Raw genomic sequence first — 18,557 nt, 5'->3', positions numbered from 1 at the left:
CTTTTTCAGCATCAGTGGCCTTTATCACACAATAAACTTTGCATGCAGCAAACATTTTACAGACAACTACAGATTTTACCAGTAATTACAGATAAGGACATGAACATGTGATAACTGCATCAAATATTTAGGTCCCTGAAGTCTGATCTATTGCTCTACCCCTGCATCCCTTCTCTTTCTGATTCTTCTACACTTAAATAAGTCTAAAGCATGAGCTAAGGATGAGAGTGATGGTTGGAATGCCTTTAAACTTTAAAGACTGAAGCTCATCACCAAGGACTAATAAAATACCAGTGGAATCATGCAGAAAAAATGGTGAACCGTCGTAGGAGGAGTTTGGAAATTTATTGTTGCTGAAGGGTTTAAAGTTATTGTCCTAGGGTCATTTTAAATAAAATATATGAATAAAAGCAGAAATCCCTTTCTTGGCTGATATCCTCACAGTGCTGCTTTTGTTAGAGAACCAATCTATGTTTTTTCTGATGCTTGGATGGGTTCGTCTTTTTCCACAGTTCAAATACAGGACTTTTAAGTGAGCTGGTTTCTATAAATTGTCCTTAAGATAAAAATGTGCTTTTTTTGCAAGACTGTTTGTCCCTTGTGTCTCTGTGTTGCCCTGTAGGAGACACACAACCTATCCAGGGTCATTCCGTAAAAATTCAAAAAATATCCACTGGACTTGGTTTTCAAGATTTGAAGACGTTTCGCCACCTCTCCAGGAAGCTTTCTCAATTCAAATGTCTGGATCCGCAGTGAGTTTGAGTCTTATAGACAACGCCTTGTATCGCTTGGAAACATGCAATGGTAACCGATGAATGGGTCGTTAGTTCCATCGTTAGCCTGTAATATCTGAACCTGTCTATGATTCTAGGGGTCGGTCGTTAAAGGGGGGGGGGTGGTCCAAACACTACAGGAGGCATCAGCACCACCACAACCCCTGAAAGGATGAGGAAGTATATACATTCTATTCATTGTCATTTTTTACATGTTTTTTTTTGTCTGCTTATCAATATAATTCAATATACTATCTTCCAAAGTTGAACTCTCTCATTTTATCCGAAAATGTGCATATCCTAGGGGTGTTATGGTAGATTTAGTCTGCATCTACTAATGCATAATTTTGGCATCCAGATATTTTGCATCTGCGGATCAGAAAATAAATCATAAAAAAAAATGCACATAATTAAGGAAAAGCAGCATTCTTCATCAGAAGCGTCTCATGTGACAGAGTTGTTTCTGCCATAACAGCAACATTAGATAAACAGCCCTCTTCTTTCACACACGGGGATGGAAAACAACAGAATCTGTGTTTGAGGCTTAACTGAATGACAGCAAAGAGGAATCTGGTGTTTGGATTAATATTGCATCCTCATGCTTTGATCCTAAATGGGTTTTCTTTGCTTTGGACAGGGAGCTGCGCTGGAAACCGTTCACACCAGGAAGCCTGGCGACACAAAAAGCAGAGGGATTGTCTTACGTGTAGCACTGGAAACATCTGGAAACCAGTGAATCACAGCCAACACACATCCAGCTCATGCTGATAATGCTTCATAACAACAAAAAACATACTTATCAGTTTGTTTGTTTTTCCTCTCCAACTGACCCCAAACTGTTTTACACTTCAGTACAGCTGTTCTTAACTGAGCACAGCTTCCTGAACATATAACCAGTTGGCTGCCCTTGTTTTATGTTTCTTCTTAAATAAAACATTGCCAATGGTCATTTATTGCACAAAGACTTTTTAAAAAACATAATAGAGTTTGGAGATATAGCTTTAAATTCCTCTTGATTCACCAGTTATTTTAGATTTGCACTCATAAAAGAAAGTCAGTATGGCGTGAAATACCAGAGGGTTATCAGGTCTTAGAAAGACGCTGGAGTGCCCCAGATTTCAGAGCAGGGTTTATAATGGCTTTCTGCAACTGTGTTCACGCTCTGTGAATCTAGGCAGGTTTCAGAAACCAACACTTCAACGCAACAATGACCAAACAGAAGACTGGATAGTAACCTTGGATATATGCCAATCTCAGCAGAACAAAACATCCAGTCTTTGCTGTTAGAAAGCTTCAAAACAGCTTTTGCGGTTAATGTTAATTATGACAGTTATAGTTTTGTGCAGGTTGAAAGATGCAGCGAGACACAGAACAATCTCCATGTGTATGCAGCCTTCTGCAGCAGGAGAATTGTAAAATATCCTGTTACACCATACCACCTAATTAAAGCTTACAAAAGCTGAGCATTTACATAATTTAAAGCTGAACTGAAAACAAAAATCAATATAATACTGACTTACAATGTGGGTAAAAGAACCTTAGAGGGAGCATAAAATCTAAATCCTGCACAGCAATAAAGGTACTAATCAGTGGGTTTATATTATTATGATTTTTTTTTTTTTTTTTTTTTAGAGACTGCAATTAAAAAAAAATCCCACCCCCTCCATACAGCTCACCGTGATTGCAACATTTGTTTTGCTCTGCTGCAACATCACTTTCCATACATGGTTAGGAGGAAACTTTTCACCATTTCACCATCTAGCTAAAAATGCAACCTAAAATGGAATGTGAAAAATCGGTCATCACAATCACAGTAAGTCTTGTTAAGATTGTTAAAGCTGTTTGAATTAATCTACCACTGCTTTAGGAATTACCCTCTTGGAAAACTTAAAGTACGTCTAATGCCAGGGGACTAATCAGATGAAATGATCTTTACCTGGCAAGGAATGCAGTCTCAGCAGCTCTTTGATGGCTGCAGCATGTAAGTGCAACCTGCTAACTGGCCTTTGAGCAAGTAGTAATGGAGAGTTAAGTAAAAATTGTAGCATTTTTCTAATCAGAGTCAGGTCCAGTACCAACAAGACCATGTTAAAGTATAATACAAAAACAGACATTTTCCATGTAATCTTACTTAAAAGGCCCTAGAGAAACCAATGTATTTTTAAAGAAAATAAGTAGAGGACAAAATAAAAAAAAAATAAAAAAAATTCTGGATGAAGACTGTTGGGGCCAGACGTGACCCCAGCTGAGAAGCTGGACATTTGCCAAGATAGTCCTCGCCTGATTCCAGAGGGAAGTGGGGGGGAGTTTTCCCTCTAAGAAAGTGGCTGAAATACTCATCTTACTGATGTACTGATTCCAAACCGCGGTCCATTTATTGCTGATGGGTTCCTTGAGATGACAGTGCGGAGGTCTGTCATGTTATCTCCAGTTAATCTAAAATGTATTTTGCTGTTGCAACCAATCCAGCAGCTATTTCTGGTTCCAATGCCGTCATCAGCAGATAGATTGAGCCAAACCATCAATCTACGAGGAGAAAAAAGCCCCAAATCAACATGTGCCAACACTCTGCCTAATGCCGACCAATTTTTTTTACGGGTTTTATTTCATCCTTTGTCCAAATATAAATACAGACACCCCTTACCTTCCAGCTTCTTAAAACCTCCTTAAATGCAGTCTAAATTGTCAGATTCTACTTGACCATCACATTAGGATAATAAGTCTCGCTCTATACGACTAAACTGTCGCTTTTTAATCTGTGTGACTCAGAGAGTGGTGCAGGCTGCGGTTACAGAGGTGCTGCATCAACAATTAAAGACAGAAGAAGTTCCACTTGCAAAATGAAGCTTAATTATATAAAGTGAAAGAATCCTCAGGTCCAACCTGTAACAAAGACCAATATGAACCAAATGGATGGAGGAGTTCACTTACTGTCCATTTCTCTCCAAGAAATGTCATCATTCCATATTAATGTGATAACTTCAATTATGTGAACCAGAGAGAGAAGAGTTCCTGGCTGTACTCCAGTTATTGATTTTGTACTTTTGTTAGGAGGAAAACGACAACAGTAGACGAGGTGTGCTATATTTGCACATCAATCCAAATACCCAAATGCATTCCTTAATTGAATGCATTTTGGTGCATTGAATGCATTCAATCCTTAATTTAATTGAGGTGAAATAGTCACTTTGATGCTGAAAGGAGTATAAAATATATAATGAGGCATACAGGGAGTTTATGTTAACATTTCTGAAAGTCTAAGGTGCTATAAAGACAAATTCTTTGTCTAGGTCTTTTTTGTGTCTAGATCTCAACTACATTCCTTTCCAGTTTAACTTATGGGTTTTTCTCAACTGCAGTCATATGACACCTCCACAATTTTTTTTATATAAGTACAGCTTAGTGAAATACCTGGTTTAATTCAGATACAACGAGGAAACTATTCAAGTTTAAAAATTCAAAATTTTCTTTGAAATATTTGCAGTAACAACACATTTATATTAAGTACATTACTAGATAAAGGTGGTTAAAATAAGCTTCCCCAGCAAAGCGAGGGAGCTGGAAATCCAAGAGTTGATTTTATAGTAAGTCCAGTTTAACACTGATCTAGACTTCTTGTGCTGTTTAAAAACACAACTGTTCAGCAACACATACTAAAATATTAAGAGTAGCCTTGTGTTTTTTTTTTTCTATCTGCTTTAATTTTTTTTAACTTATTTTTATTCTGTTTTTTTTTGGTCCGTTGTTTTATTTGTATCACAAATGTTTTGGCTATTATTCTTCTATTTTATTATCTTATTAATGTAATGCACTTTAAATTGTCCATGTAATAAAATGATGCTATACAAATAAAATTGTCCTGCCTTTTTTCTGAAATTTTTTTTTTCTTTTCCAAACTTGATTTCAAAAATGTACAAATTAACCAGGTCATTATTCAGTTTTCTCTTTTTATAAAAAACAAAAAACAAACAAAAGAAAAAAAGGTAAACAGGGTTACATGTCTCCAAACTGCATATTTCCTACAGATAAACTCAAGAGTTTATAGTGAGCATTTAAGAAAGGGGTTTCTAAAGCTTGGCACTTGCATAGCAGAAATACATCCGTAAGTGCAGATTGTTATATTCAGTGTTTTAAAGCATTCCGCCACTCGACTCAATATCCTTATCAAATTCACTCCTCTGGCTATCCGGTGGGTGAGTTCGGGTTTGTAGAGATGAGAACAGCTCTTCCCTACTTTCGCTTTTCCTGAGGGATAATGGTGAGGGGCTGTTTTCAGTTGTTAGGTTCAGCCCCTTGGTTCTGGTAAAGGAAACTTGTGATACCTCAGAACACAGAGATAAATTTTAATGTGCAAATACCAGAAGACAGTGTTGGTTAAGGCTCAAGACCTCCGGTGCTCCTTTGTCTGTTTCACGCTCATGACCAGATGTATTCTTTCAAATAGATTGACAGAGTGTATAGATTTAAAGAAAGAGGGTCAGTAGAAAATAATTTAGTAGACTGAATAAACCTGGCATCTATAAGACATCAAGCAAACATCACAATAAATCTAACACAAAGGCCTTTTTGGTATGCTGATTTATTTGTACTGTCTTCATGCTCACTGCATGAGAAACCATCTCCCTACTGTGACCAATTTAGCCACATGGGCTTAAAGAACCTTGGAAAACTATTGTCACTCAGGACAGTTGGCTACTGAATGGAAGAACGTAACCTGAAACCATATTACACAACTGGTAGGTCTGCAGAGAAAAACAGCTGAGTTCTCTAGACATGTGCTTGTCTGAGATGGAAGTCATCTACTCGTCCTGGTTTTGGTGGAGCAAAGAAAACCATTATCCAGCTAAGTATCAGGGAAGTGTGTAAAATACATTCTGGTATCCAAGTTCAGTTTATAACTAAGCAGCATATTTTAAAGGTACCATTGATGTAGATGCATCTACACATCTACAGGCTGGGTTATTTTAACACGACAATGCACAGCCTCAGCCTGCAAAGCATCAAGGAGCGTGGAGTTCTAACATTTAGTTAAGATATCTGGAAAACAATAAGGATGTTTACATGGACATAACTAGTTAGCATAAAGGGCCAATAAAAAAAGCTTCATATCAATGTGATGACAAGAAGATTTAGTCTCATATCGGTTGGAAATTGTAACCCAAAAATAATGTCCAAATGACGTACCGTACTAGTAAACACTGCTTTTGATCACGTCTTTCTGATTATGGCAAACTGACCTCACTGTGCATGTGAGTACACTGTCAACGCAATTATAAAATCAATGGCAATGCTGGATACTCAGAACTGTCAGAAACAACAGACTTCTGGGTAGCACAGGAGGAAGTACAGTACTTCTGCTCTTGGTTTAGAAAACATGTAAAAGATCTTCTATTTCGAATAAAGCTCAATATCATTCTGATTTATTTATCTAACCCTAGTAATGAACATTTTGTAAATTTATACAATATAGCTACCAATGAGAATACAACCACAGACTGACTCAGTAGGAATAATCAGATTTTGCTTGTAATGCAGCAGCACTTGTATTTCTTAATCACCCAACTAGAAAAACAACAGATCACACAAGATAAGAGCAAATTGACAAGGAATTAAATCAGCATCCATATGATAACCGTCTTTATTCTAATAAAATAGAACAGAGTTGGCACTTTAAGTGTGAAAAACAGCATAAGATAAGAAAAAATGAACTTAAATGCAGATAGTGATACAACTATATCAGACTATAAGCAAGCTCTTATGCTGCAGACTTTTGTTTCTGCGCATTTCTGCCATATGAGGATTTTAGGAAAAAGCAGTGGAGCAAAGAGGAGGAAAAAAACCTTTCCCATGTGGGTAAGTTAAAACACTTTGCAAGCTGCCTGAGGCCGAGTATTAAAACACGCCGTAGTCCAGAGGAGCTGCTGATCCAAACCTTTTTCTATTATGAGCATTTTGTGCCTCATTTTGAGCATACTTTGAGCTTATTAAGAGGTAAATTTTTCCAGCTTACATCTCCCTTATTTTCCTTTTTGTATTCCCTGCTTTGACTTGTTTTTCAGTTCGGATCATCTCCAAAGAGGAGCACGATTAAGGTGACGGGTGATACAGTATGTGCAGGAATCTCGAGTTTTAGTTTTTTTCCAGCTTTTATTGTCATTACACTGTCACACGTACAGATCAACGAAATGAACTCTCTTCATTTAACCATCCCCTGGGGGAGCAGTGGTCTGCCATTGTGCACCGCCTAGGGGGCAGTGTGGGGTTAAGGGTCTTTTGCTCAGGGACCCAGAGTGGCAGTCTGTGGGAGTGGAGCTTGAACTCAGAACCTCAGGATTCCAAGCTCTATGCCCTAACCACTAGGCCCCCATTAGTGCACCATTCTTGGAAGTTCTGCAATACCAGGTTGATGCGTAGAGTGGACAGAGCAAGCCCTTGTTCCAGTTCCCTGTTCTAAAAAACTATTTATTATATGGTCCCCGGATAGGTGACATATCAGATATTAAACTGATAAGAACAGATACTACACATAGACTTTCATAGACAGGATCCTCTGAGGTCGAACAATTCTACGTGAGGGTAGTTTAGGTCTGTTTGCAGCTGATTATTGTTTTCATATTACATCCTGTGACCTGGAAGTGTTGCAGAACCAGTCAGTCAGACACTTGTTGAACAAAGCTGCTGAAATGTTCGGCAAATAGCTGCAGGTTAGAGGTGTGGTTCGCCTACAAAATATAATGCTCCTTCCACCGTCATCTTTTCCAAACGGTTGCAGACAACAAAAAGGTTAAAAGGCTGTAGAGCATGAAGCGATTACAAGATTATACTTATTATTTTAATCACATCATGTGTTCCTGTATCTTCATCTGATATTATAATAGATTATTCAACTCGAGACACATTGACGCAGTTTAAAGACTGAAAAAGGTTCAACAAAGGCTTAACACAATGGCTACCTTTCTATCAATTGAATACATGGTGAAAAAATAGAAAAAAGGTTTTGACCTGCTGATCACTGGTCACAGCGTTCAACACAGTTTAATTAAATAATGGGTCTCTGCCATGTCCCCTTGTAGAGATCACTAACAAGCCAAAAAGGTAATTTGATCATTTCCATCTGTACGGGAGGAAGGGACACATATAAAACCTGAAGGAAACCAGAAGAAGAGAGAAGGACACCCCTGAATTGTCTGTAAAATTTTTACTTTTTTAAATTTCTTCTTTCAATGTCAATCATTTAGGTTTTTACTCTTTTTGTTTTTAGCAGACGTCTTGCAGTATAAACAGAATTACTGTTGGGTTTCTTTTAACGCCCCATGAGTAAAAAAAGTTAAAAAGGTTTAGGGGGAAATTAAAACTCAAACACAAAAGTCACTGATATTGCCATTACGGTTGTCACGATACTAAACTTTTCAACTCTATACCGATACTAAGGAAAATATTCGATACTCGATACCATTTTCGATACCACAAGGATAAAAACAAAGACTCCAAAATTCAACAGAAATATTTTCAATAATAAATAAAATACAATAAATTACTACAATAAACAATAAGAACAATATTTTGAGGTTGTATGCTGTGCACAATATTAAGCAAGCTTGATAAAAAACTTATAAAATTAAAATGAAGTGTTCTTTCCTTGGCAATGCTTTGCACACATATGACGCTAGCCAAACCGGACAAGAAACAAAAATAATTCTCAGCAGCTGCACCTCTTACAAAAAAAAAAGTCTGAAACTGAAAAGTGCACAGAGTTATTCAATCACACAGTGTTCTGAAAGTGCATTCTCCTCAATTCTGCACCTTAGATGAATGACTGGTGACAACCCTAATTGCCATTAATTTATAGTTTTTTTTAATGTGTATAACAGTACCTGGTTTTTTACCAGTTTTTTTTTTTTTTTTTTTTTTTTTTTTTTTTTTTTTTTTTTATCTGAAAAAAAAAGAAAAGCTACGAGATAAATCATACTATCCAGTTTTTTCCAATCCCATCCGATACCGATACCTGAGCTGAGAGTATCGGCCAATATCCGTTATTGAGCTGATTCAACTTTTGAATGAATTAACCATATATCTTGCCATGTGAGTAAATCCTTTATATTATTTATTAAAAGCGAAGCAGCAAAAAGAGAGAAATGACAGTTCCATGTAAAGTGCACTGGATTGGATATCCAATATCAAATCATCCATATCCGATCCAGCTAATTAGTCGATATCAGAGCCAATATCCGATCCAGGTATCAGATTTTGCATTTCTGAATCAAACTTAATGCAGCAGCTCAAACACCCAAAATAAGGCTTCAAGAAGCAACATAGCACAATGACTTCAACTACAGTGGTTTAAAACTACATTTCCTTTAAATTTATATAATCTGGTGAGTTCAATAATTTGGCTTTAATAATATAATTCTAATATAGATGTTTATTTGCAACAAATGTTATTTATTTATTATATGCACAAATAAAGTTAATGAATTTAAGTTTTAAATAAATAAATGTTGGACTTTTAAGCATTTCTAGGTGTGAGATTATACCACTGTAAACAGATTCTTAATACATATTCTAGTAAATGAGACCTTTAATTTTTTATTAATGTTTTCTTTCATTTTTTTTATATGAGGAAACTGCATCTTTTTCAGGTACTCTATGACTATAAACATGGGCTATAAAATGAAGACGTACTATGAGTAGTTGTTTGTTTTTTTTGATTGATTGTGGGATACTTGTTGAGATGGTTTTACATGGTTGTTTCTTTATGTGCAGAGACCTGTTCTCTGCACCTTGCTGCAGTCTGTCTTATATATGCAAGAGTCAGATCTTCAAAACAAGTAAACAGAACAATGACCGCAAGTTATTCAGGATTCAACATGGCAAGACGTCAACATAATGTTCTCAATACAAGTGCCCCTGGTTATAAAGTGACTTGTCTCAAATTATAACACTCAAGTGGATTCTTTTTCTTTTAGAAAAGAAGACAACTAGGTGTGGCAACTCTCCTGTGATATTAGATCCTATGTTTTTATGTAGAAAGATGACATCATGCAGACTTTGTAAATAAGGGTAAAAAATATGAAAGAGTTTAAGGTAAAACTCACCATACATCTAGACAATTAAATAACTTTTGCAACAAAATGCATTCATTTATATAAGAACATCTTTGATTTTGTCAACTAAATTTTCAGGTTTTATAAGGAAAACATACATGTCTTGTTTTTGTATGTTGTAACTAAAAGCTTCACAGCTTCATTAGCATGGATTAGCTGCTTTCTGACCTTTCCAGACATGTACTGTCTGTGAATGAGGGGTCTTAAATAGTAATGGATGGTATCACAAAAAGGCTTAAATTGAAGGAAACCAGACTTTCGCTGAGTTCTGATAGATCGCACAAGAGCAACCTGTATGTGCCAGCAGAACTGACAAAGATTGCTGGAAAGTTATTGACATGTTCCCCCCCCAAAAAAATTAGCAAAACTTCAGTGCCTCGAATTCAAGTTTTTTATTGCTTTCAATATTCCATATGACTGAGAATTTGCTTTGCCAAACAGAGGGAACTCAAACAGAAATCAGGGGTGGGATTGTGTAGAAGACTGTTGACTATTCTTAGCAGCAGCTCTTTTTTCACAATTAGCAGGAGGTGCATGAAGAAGTTTGCCAGAAATTTGCCAAATTTACCTGGGAATGTAAGGTAAGGAATGAAGGTTTAGATGAATCGCCTTCCTTCTTTTATGTTTTGCAAATAAGTTTATGCAGCTAAACCAGATATTTCACTATATGAAAATACATTTTTTTTTTTGAATGTTTGAAGTCAGGGCACATTACCAAGACTAATTAAAAAATGTCCAAATAAAGACAAAAACTATTTTAGAGATCAGTCTTTCACATCAGAAGTTTAAAATAATTTAAAAAACTGTCTTAAAAAAATTTGTAAAGCACAGATTAAGATATCAGGGCTTTAGGAGAGGGTCAGAGAGGTCAAAATACAACAACCAATGCATTTGCTATGAGACCTGTTGATGTATTTGAAGTCAGTCAAACATGGAGCTTACTTGTGTGACAATGCATTCCTAAAGGCCCCCAAATCATTCAAACAATTTGAAGCAAACCGCAGAAGAATGTCCAATAATCTTATGGCTCAGTAAGGAGATGGGTTCTGTCTAAGAGAGAAGAATTTATATGGAGAGAAATGTGCAAACTAACCTAAAAACAAAAGCAAAAAGCCATTTAAAGATGCTGCCTGATGAGAAAGGCTCAATTTCCAGGATAAAAAGAGTCATGTAATGACCTAGGATTGAAGGCCACTTAGAGAGGAAGAAGTCATTACTTTAACATACATAAAAATTGATTAGTTTTCACATGCACTAAAAAAGGCAGTCATTTTTGGAGGCATTCACTGTGGCTTGATGAAGGTGTGTTTTATTTTTCAACCCAATATTATGTTTTCAATTTTATTGTTATTTTCCTTTGCAGTAACCAAAGGCTTGTAGATTTTTCACCGCAGGATTTCATTGCTTTCATGACCTTGAATGCTTGCTTATCTAGAGTCAGTTTTTGCAGGATCTTAGTGATACTTTCATGGTTAAAAGTGGTTAGTTCTACTGTTATGCATGGATCTGCTGCAACTTTTTTTCCCTTATGTGTGTTGGCAAACCCATCGTAAGTGTATCACTGCCACCTAACGAGTTGGAATGAGAAACTCAGTGTCTTAATACTGTTTCAAATGCAATCTGACCAAAAATGGGAGCCTCTGCAATTTGAAAATTTTGTCTTGTACAAATGTCATTGAATTACAAATGCATTTATTTTCCCTGCCCTAGTCTGATGACACTAAAACCAAAGAGTTAGGGTAAGGAACAGCTTCACAAGTTAAAGCATGGGCACAGGTGAGTGCCCAAGGTTTTAGGTAAGCACCTATCGCTAAGGTAAGGACTACAAAGCTAAATTGTGGACTGGCCAAAAGTTGGTCAAAATTTCAGCAAACTGTCGTGAGAAGCTTGTGGTGAGATCCCAGAAACGTCCCACCCAGGTCATGCAATTTGTTTGGCAAACCTTTCAAATACTAATAAGATATAGGCAAACTAGATTGAACTAAAACTATATTCTGCATTATTATTGCTCATAACAACTATGTTCTGTTGTTATTGTTGCTTTTAAAAGCAGTCAAGTCTCTGCATTATCTTCAACCTAAATTTCAGTAAGCCTTATTGGGCCACATACAGTACATACTTTGGTATTCTGCTTTAATGTTGCTTAGTTTATGATTGTGTTGAATAGTTTTTCCTACATATGTATGTCCTCACAATTGCCCGAAATGGAAAATTAACTTTCCTCTTTTTACCACAGTGCCCTCTGAATTCTCTGATGCGCTGCAGACATATTTTTCTCATTGCTTTGCCGCGTCTCAGCTGCAGCTACAGAACAGGGGATACAGTTTGTGAAGATTTGTCACAAAAGGGAAGACACAAGTGTATCTAAAACCTCATCCCAGACTCCACACAAGAGTGAGAAAAAGAAAACTTTTGTCTAGAGCGACAAAATAGGCCAAATTGGAGATGAATCTGTGATGAAATAAGACAAAATTTGGCCCAGATATGGGGAAGCATTCAACATGAAGGGAGCAGAGATGTCCTCTCAATAGCCCTCTTTTTGCTAAAGAAATAAAATACTTGATTTAAAATAACTTTAATATTTATAACTTTCTTACCTAGGATGATGTTAGCCTCAAAGTAAAGAACCTGTGCAGCCTCAGCAGCAGACTGCACTGCTGTTTTTTCTGCTCTCATACATGTGGACAACCCTGGTGTCATTTTAACATGTGGCCAGAGGAGGCAAAATGTTTTATTATGCCTTATTAATCCATTTTAGTATCCTGTTCCTTATTAGGTTATAATCTCTTACACAATATAGTTACACATTTCTGCAAAGCAAACTTCTCTATGCTACTAAAACCAGCAAGGGGGCCCCAAATCCTCCTAAATCAGTTGCTAAAACGGCCCTGCACCCAAGGCATCACCAGCTTGTGTCTTCCAGAAGGTCAACGCATCATGCGTCCTCATTATAACCTCTGCAGGCGTCATTTAGCAGCAAAAACATGCCGTGATATCGGGTAACTCGTTTCAAGGGCGCAGAGAGGTGAGAATAGTGAATGAAAAAACAGCTTTGCACTTGCTGCGTTAAGGCTGTGCCATTTTTTTTTATTATTTCTCAGCATCAGCATCTCAGCTGCTTTCGCATAGACTCAATCACTACACTTGTTTTTTTTATTATGCGAAAATCCAAGTTTAAGTTTCTGTTTTTTAGAGGGAAACTCGTTACCTTTAATGGAGACAGTGATGTTTGCCTTTAATTTGAGAGGATTTTGCAGCTTTTTTCCTTTAAACATTTTGGTGACAATTCCCATGCATGTTGGTTGGATCTTTCAAATCATTTCCATCATGATTAAACCCATTAGCAGTTTATCTAAAGTAGTGAGTTTTTCTATTAAACATCTAAAGCAGGAAAATCAAGAGGACGCGCAACATTTAAATAGAAGAAACTTACCTGAAGCAGATACAAGCATTTGCGCCGCATCTCCAAACCTTTTTAGGTAGTTTTCATGTAGCCATTAATGCGTTCTTATCACTTCATTCAGATTATTTTTATTTCCACCTCTTGGTCGCACTCCTTTCAGTTCAGTTTGGAGAAAAGATTTCCGCAGCAGCACATTTGATTTATTTCTGTGCCAAAGGCGCACTGTGGCTTAAAGATAAAGGCAAAATACGCGCAGGTAGAAGGAAACGTCTTTCTGTTTTCCTACAAAAGCTATAGTTCAGTTTGTCATCCGCGGATCACGAGCTGGTAGATTTCAGATGTTGATATCAGAAACGTATAAAAATTGAATCGTTTTAATGTTCTCATAAAGTGGGATCCAGTTTGGGTCAGACGCGCTCCAGCCGGAGCGCAGCTCCACCTTGACTCGAGCCCCGCTCTCTGCTTCTGCCCACACGCGTGTTTAGTTCCGCAGGTCACTACGGGGAAAGGACCACGCCGTCACGTCCATTCAGCTTCACACCCAGCTCCCGAATCTTGCGTGGAGCAGCCGCGCAGCAGCTGCAGATCGGCTCTGCGATGCGCCGCCCACGTTGTGTCACTTTTTGTGGAGCGGCTCTGTCCGGGGAGGAAACGCTGGATTCCTCAACAATCATTTGCAACACCGACAAATAAAACAAACTCAAATTTAAGGAGAAATAACCAGCGCTTTAATATTAGGAAAGTGATGCACCTGCTGGCCCGTTTCCTAGAAGGAGATTTAACTAATGTGCTGCATTTTATCTGAACAGAGCGCAGTTGGTTCAGACGGACAGATGGTCCGTAGTTTTGAAGGCATCCCCAGGGATCTTTTTTGATGAAGTCAACAACAACTTTTCCAAAATAAATCTAAAATCAGCTTTTTTCATGACAAATTCAGAATTCCGAATACAATAATTTGCTACATTTAAATTTTGATGATTAATCTCTCTTTTTTAAGGGCCATAAAACATACCATAGAACAGTATTGCGGGTCAGTAGGGGGCAGAAAATCTAAAACGCACACTTCACATTACCAAAAAAAAAATTAAATACAATAAAGCATTAGAAATATATGTATCTTAACTCCAATCCCCTATTCATTTAACGAAATAAAGAATAAAATCTTGATTACATTGGTAAATATTTGTCCTTTACATTAACCTACGAAAAGAACAACTCTGACCTACACAATAAAACAGGAAAGCTAAAAGAATTACACTAAATTACAAATTACTAAAAGATCAAAAGTAAAAAATAGTGAAGATTAAGCAGTTCAAAGATAAATAGTTTGGTCCGTGAGGTTAAGAATTAGGGACGATATTTAATAAAAAATTTTTTATCAACTTTAGGATTTGATATTTCTGTTGTCTTTCATTTTTTATTTTATTTTCAGGAATAATGTAAAGAAAAAAGTGTGAGATCAGCTAAAAAAAAAGAGCAGCAGAAAATCCATAATCCAAATATTCATCCTAATCTAAACAGGACAAACAACCATTCACACCTAAGGAGAATTTAGAGGAGCCAATTAACCTAACAGTCATGTTTTCGGACTGTGGGAGGAAGTAGGAGTACCCGGAGAGAGAACACCCCTAATATTGAATTTAAATGTTTTCACAAATTTTAACTGCAATTTTCAAACAATGATTTAGTTTATTAGAAACATATCCATTCCAACAACTGTACCTTATGTGAATTTACAACAGTTTCACTTTTAGTCATGTTAAAGTGAAGACCTGTCATTGATCCCAATTGACAATTTTATTTGTTTATTTATTGTAAATAGCAAACAGGATTTTGAAAAGACCACAGATTAAATGTTGGAGTAAAACCTAAACCATCATCAGGCTCACATTTTATTACCTGGGGATCTGCAAGAAAGATTTATGAAAACAGCTAAAATTTTCATTTAGAACAAGTAAATATCAGTTTTAAGGCTAAGAGCTAAGAAGAGTTATGACAGAAAGTGACACCAGATTACTTAGATCAAAAAAAGAGGTCAAACTTTCTGTAGTCATGTATAATATCTTACATGTTCGGATTAATGTGTCTAACCCACATGCAGAACACTCGGAGGCAGATGAAAAAGTTCAAAGATTTATTAATAATAAATGTACAAAGTTTGTTCAGATCCAAAAGGGGGCTTGACTGGTCACGAGTGGGTTCATTGCTGAGGAGGACAGAGAGATTAGTGGAGGTCCAGGTATTTTGCAGGTTGTGAGTGTTCAGGTCTGTACCTGTTTGGAAATTGAGCAGAGCTGCAGAGGGGGGGAACCTTGAGGGTCCAGAGGTTGTCGGCAGGCTGAGGGCAGAGGCGGAGGCAGCGCTTACTGAGTGCAGGCAGATCACAGATTGAGTTTTCCTTCCAATAATCTTCTGAGAGCGGGCAGGCAGATACATGACTGAGGCTGCTCTCCAGAGTCCTACTGAGAACGAGCAGACAGATCACCGGCAGAGAAACTCTCCAGAGTTTCAGGTATTCAGGCAGGATCAACCTGGGAGGCAGAGAGGAGAAAAACGGGATCAGGTTTGATTTGCAGAAAGTCAGAGTTCACAGACAGGCAGGTTGGCTCAGGCTTGCTAACCGTTACTGGCAAACACTCTGGCACTGGAGTGAAGCCCTCCGCCTCCTTAAGTACGGATCTCCTGATGAGCAGATGAGAGAAAGGTGGTGTGGTAGGCTCATGCTCCAGGAGATCTTATGCGCCCTCTGGTGGAGAAAGTGGACAAACCTCCAGATCCCAACAATATCCTGTCTTTCATTATAAAAAAATGCTAAGTGGCCTGTATTTCTCAAACCCAGGGGCCCCAAAATGCTTTACAATCAGTCTTTTATGCAAGCCCTAAAACATCTATCGGTTTGTTCAAAGCAAGCTAGTTTAATGGTAAAACACATTTTGAGTCTCTTTTGACAGACTCAAAATGTCTTTTTGTTCTGCTGCCTGGAGAATAATTGTGCTTTTCCATTTGAAGTGGGTTCTCTGTTTGGTTAAATCAGGTAAAACTGCATTTCTAACATATTGTAGATACTGGAGACTGTCTGTTTTCAAAAGCAAACAGTATAGTATCTTCAAACATTAACAAGTATTTTTTATATCTGGAAACAGAATTGATAGTATTTATCTTGGCCAGACCTTAGCCAGTACTTAGGGCATTAGCCTGAGGGCCATGGGTGAAATGTCAGCAGAGGTGCACCTAGCCATTTTTGGGCCCCAGGCAAACATTTGTAAAGTGGCTTTCCTCTAAGTCTGCCTCAGTGTCTCAGTCGACCCTGAGTATACAATTGTTAGTCCCGCCACAATTTTCCCACTGCATTACTGTGAACTACATTAGATAGCTGTCTAACATTCTACTCAAGTTCCTTCTCTGGCTCACAGCTAAAGAATCAGCCTACATTGTTTAAAAAAAAAAAAAATATATATATATATATATAAATATATAATCGTGTGGAGGGAGCTGTCAAAAAGCCAGCATGCATCCCAATGAGTAAGGTCGGGCAAACACTGTACGATATTTTCATTCCTAAAAACCACAGGGTTTAAAAGTTCACAGCCCGCCACTCTGATCCGATCTACATGCTCACACTGCACGTCCAAAAACCACAAGTTGGACTCAGTGCCGAGAGATTCCACTAGTCGGAATTGTCGATCTGTATGAAGAAGAAGAACTCAGTCATTTGCACATGCGCAGTGGGTGAGGTTCTGGTAAATCGGCTTGTACACGGTCATAGCTCTGCTTTAACAGCAGGAATCACCCATGAACACCTCACGAGGGCTGACTGAATTTTAGGCATTTTTTACTTTCTCCCTACCTGAGAGGCTGATCTCCCCTTGTTACCCCCTGTATACTACAAAATGCAGGGCAGGCGAGGTGGCTGAAACTTGGCCCGATCCAAAAAATTCTCGCACGATTGAAGAATTGGCCCCAAATGGGCAAAAACTCGTACGGTGTATACCCGGCTTTAGTCAGTAAAGAGCTCTACAGAGGTGTGGCTTTCAGCTGGTTAGGGAAGGGGAGCTCAGTGTCATGGTGTTTGTGTGGAGGACCCAAACGCAGAGACCAGTAGGCAGAGGTGAATAAAGCCTGTTTATTCTGGTTCACTGAACCAGGGGCAGGAATCAGAGTCCAACAGAAAAACAGCAAACGAACCTGAACCAAGGAGACATCAGGGATAAATCAAACTAGAAGCCAGGGAGAGACGAGACAGGGCAGGCAGATAACAGACAGGAAGCGAGACGGGATGTTTGACGAGGATCCAGCAAACAGGAACTGAACAGGGAGGGCTTTTAAAGGGGACAGAGACAGAGAGAGAGCTGACGAGGAAATTGGCAACAGGTGCTTGGCAGGACAGAGAAACAGGAAGGGAGGACACAACAGGGCAGCAGAGGACAACAAATGGATAACTAAGGGAAACAGGAACAATCAAAACCAGGACTATGACAGTACCCCCCACTTAAGGGCGGATCCCAGATGCCCTAAAATGTCCAGAAACTGAAAACAACCCACCCAGGGTGGGCGGAGGGGGAACCAGGCACAAAAACAGAACAGAGTCCGAAAATCAAAACAACCCACCCAGGGTGGGCGAGGGCAACAAAAAGTCTCTGGAGGCCGGCCGTGGGGCCGGAGCTGAGAGAGACGCACTGGAGGCCGACCGTGGGGCCGGAGCTGAGAGAGACGCTCTGGAGGCCGGCGTCTCCAATGGTGCAGGAACCTAGGAGGAGGACGCCGCCTCTGCCTCAGCAGGATGCGCCGAGGAGGACGCCGCCTCCGCTTCTGTTGCTCTGCAACAGGCTCAGAGGGAGCCGTCGACTGCGGCTTTGGAACAGCCTCTGAAGGGGCCGTCGACTGCGGCTCTGGAACAGGATCCGACTGGGCCGCCCACTGCGGCTCTGGAACAGGATCAGACTGGGCCGCCCACTGCGGCTCTGGAACAGGATCAGACTGGGGCGCTCCCCGCGGCTGAGGAACAGGTGCAGACGATACAAGAGGGCAGCAGAGGACAACAAATGGATAACTAAGGAAAACAGGAACAATCAGACCAGGACCATGACACTCAGGGGGTTAAAATACCTTTTGTCTTTGAATATAGATAAGGATAATACCGGTAGATAGAATGGTTTTACATTTTCCTTTAACTGTATACACTTTGCTTTAAACTATTCTGAATCAAAGAAAGATGTTTATAATATTCAAAATGGTTTTTATTTAAAAAAGAGTAGTGTCTATTGGTGCTGTGTTGTT

At 38.6% G+C, this 18,557-nt stretch overlaps 1 protein-coding gene and 1 non-coding gene across 2 annotated transcripts in view; both read right to left on the bottom strand.

Annotated features, from left to right (window-relative positions):
- LOC119775988 (corticotropin-releasing factor receptor 1-like) overlaps positions 1–13,865 on the bottom strand; it is a 120,801-nt gene extending 106,936 nt beyond the window's left edge. Inside the window, exon 1 of the mRNA XM_038274175.1 lies at positions 13,311–13,865. Coding sequence (XP_038130103.1) covers positions 13,311–13,340 — 30 coding nt within the window. The 5' untranslated portion in view covers positions 13,341–13,865. The remainder of the gene's footprint in view (positions 1–13,310) is intronic.
- Positions 7,139–7,320, bottom strand: LOC119776031. The gene has a single exon (XR_005279724.1). It is a non-coding gene; the product is annotated as a U2 spliceosomal RNA (small nuclear RNA).
- Positions 13,866–18,557: the final 4,692 nt, after the last annotated feature.

This window comes from Cyprinodon tularosa, unplaced genomic scaffold (genome assembly GCF_016077235.1).
Source record: "Cyprinodon tularosa strain WSP-4 unplaced genomic scaffold, ASM1607723v1 ctg90, whole genome shotgun sequence".
Lineage (NCBI taxonomy): Eukaryota > Metazoa > Chordata > Actinopteri > Cyprinodontiformes > Cyprinodontidae > Cyprinodon > Cyprinodon tularosa.
Note: the sequence above shows the minus strand (reverse complement) of the source record. Positions and strands in the feature narration are given on the sequence as shown.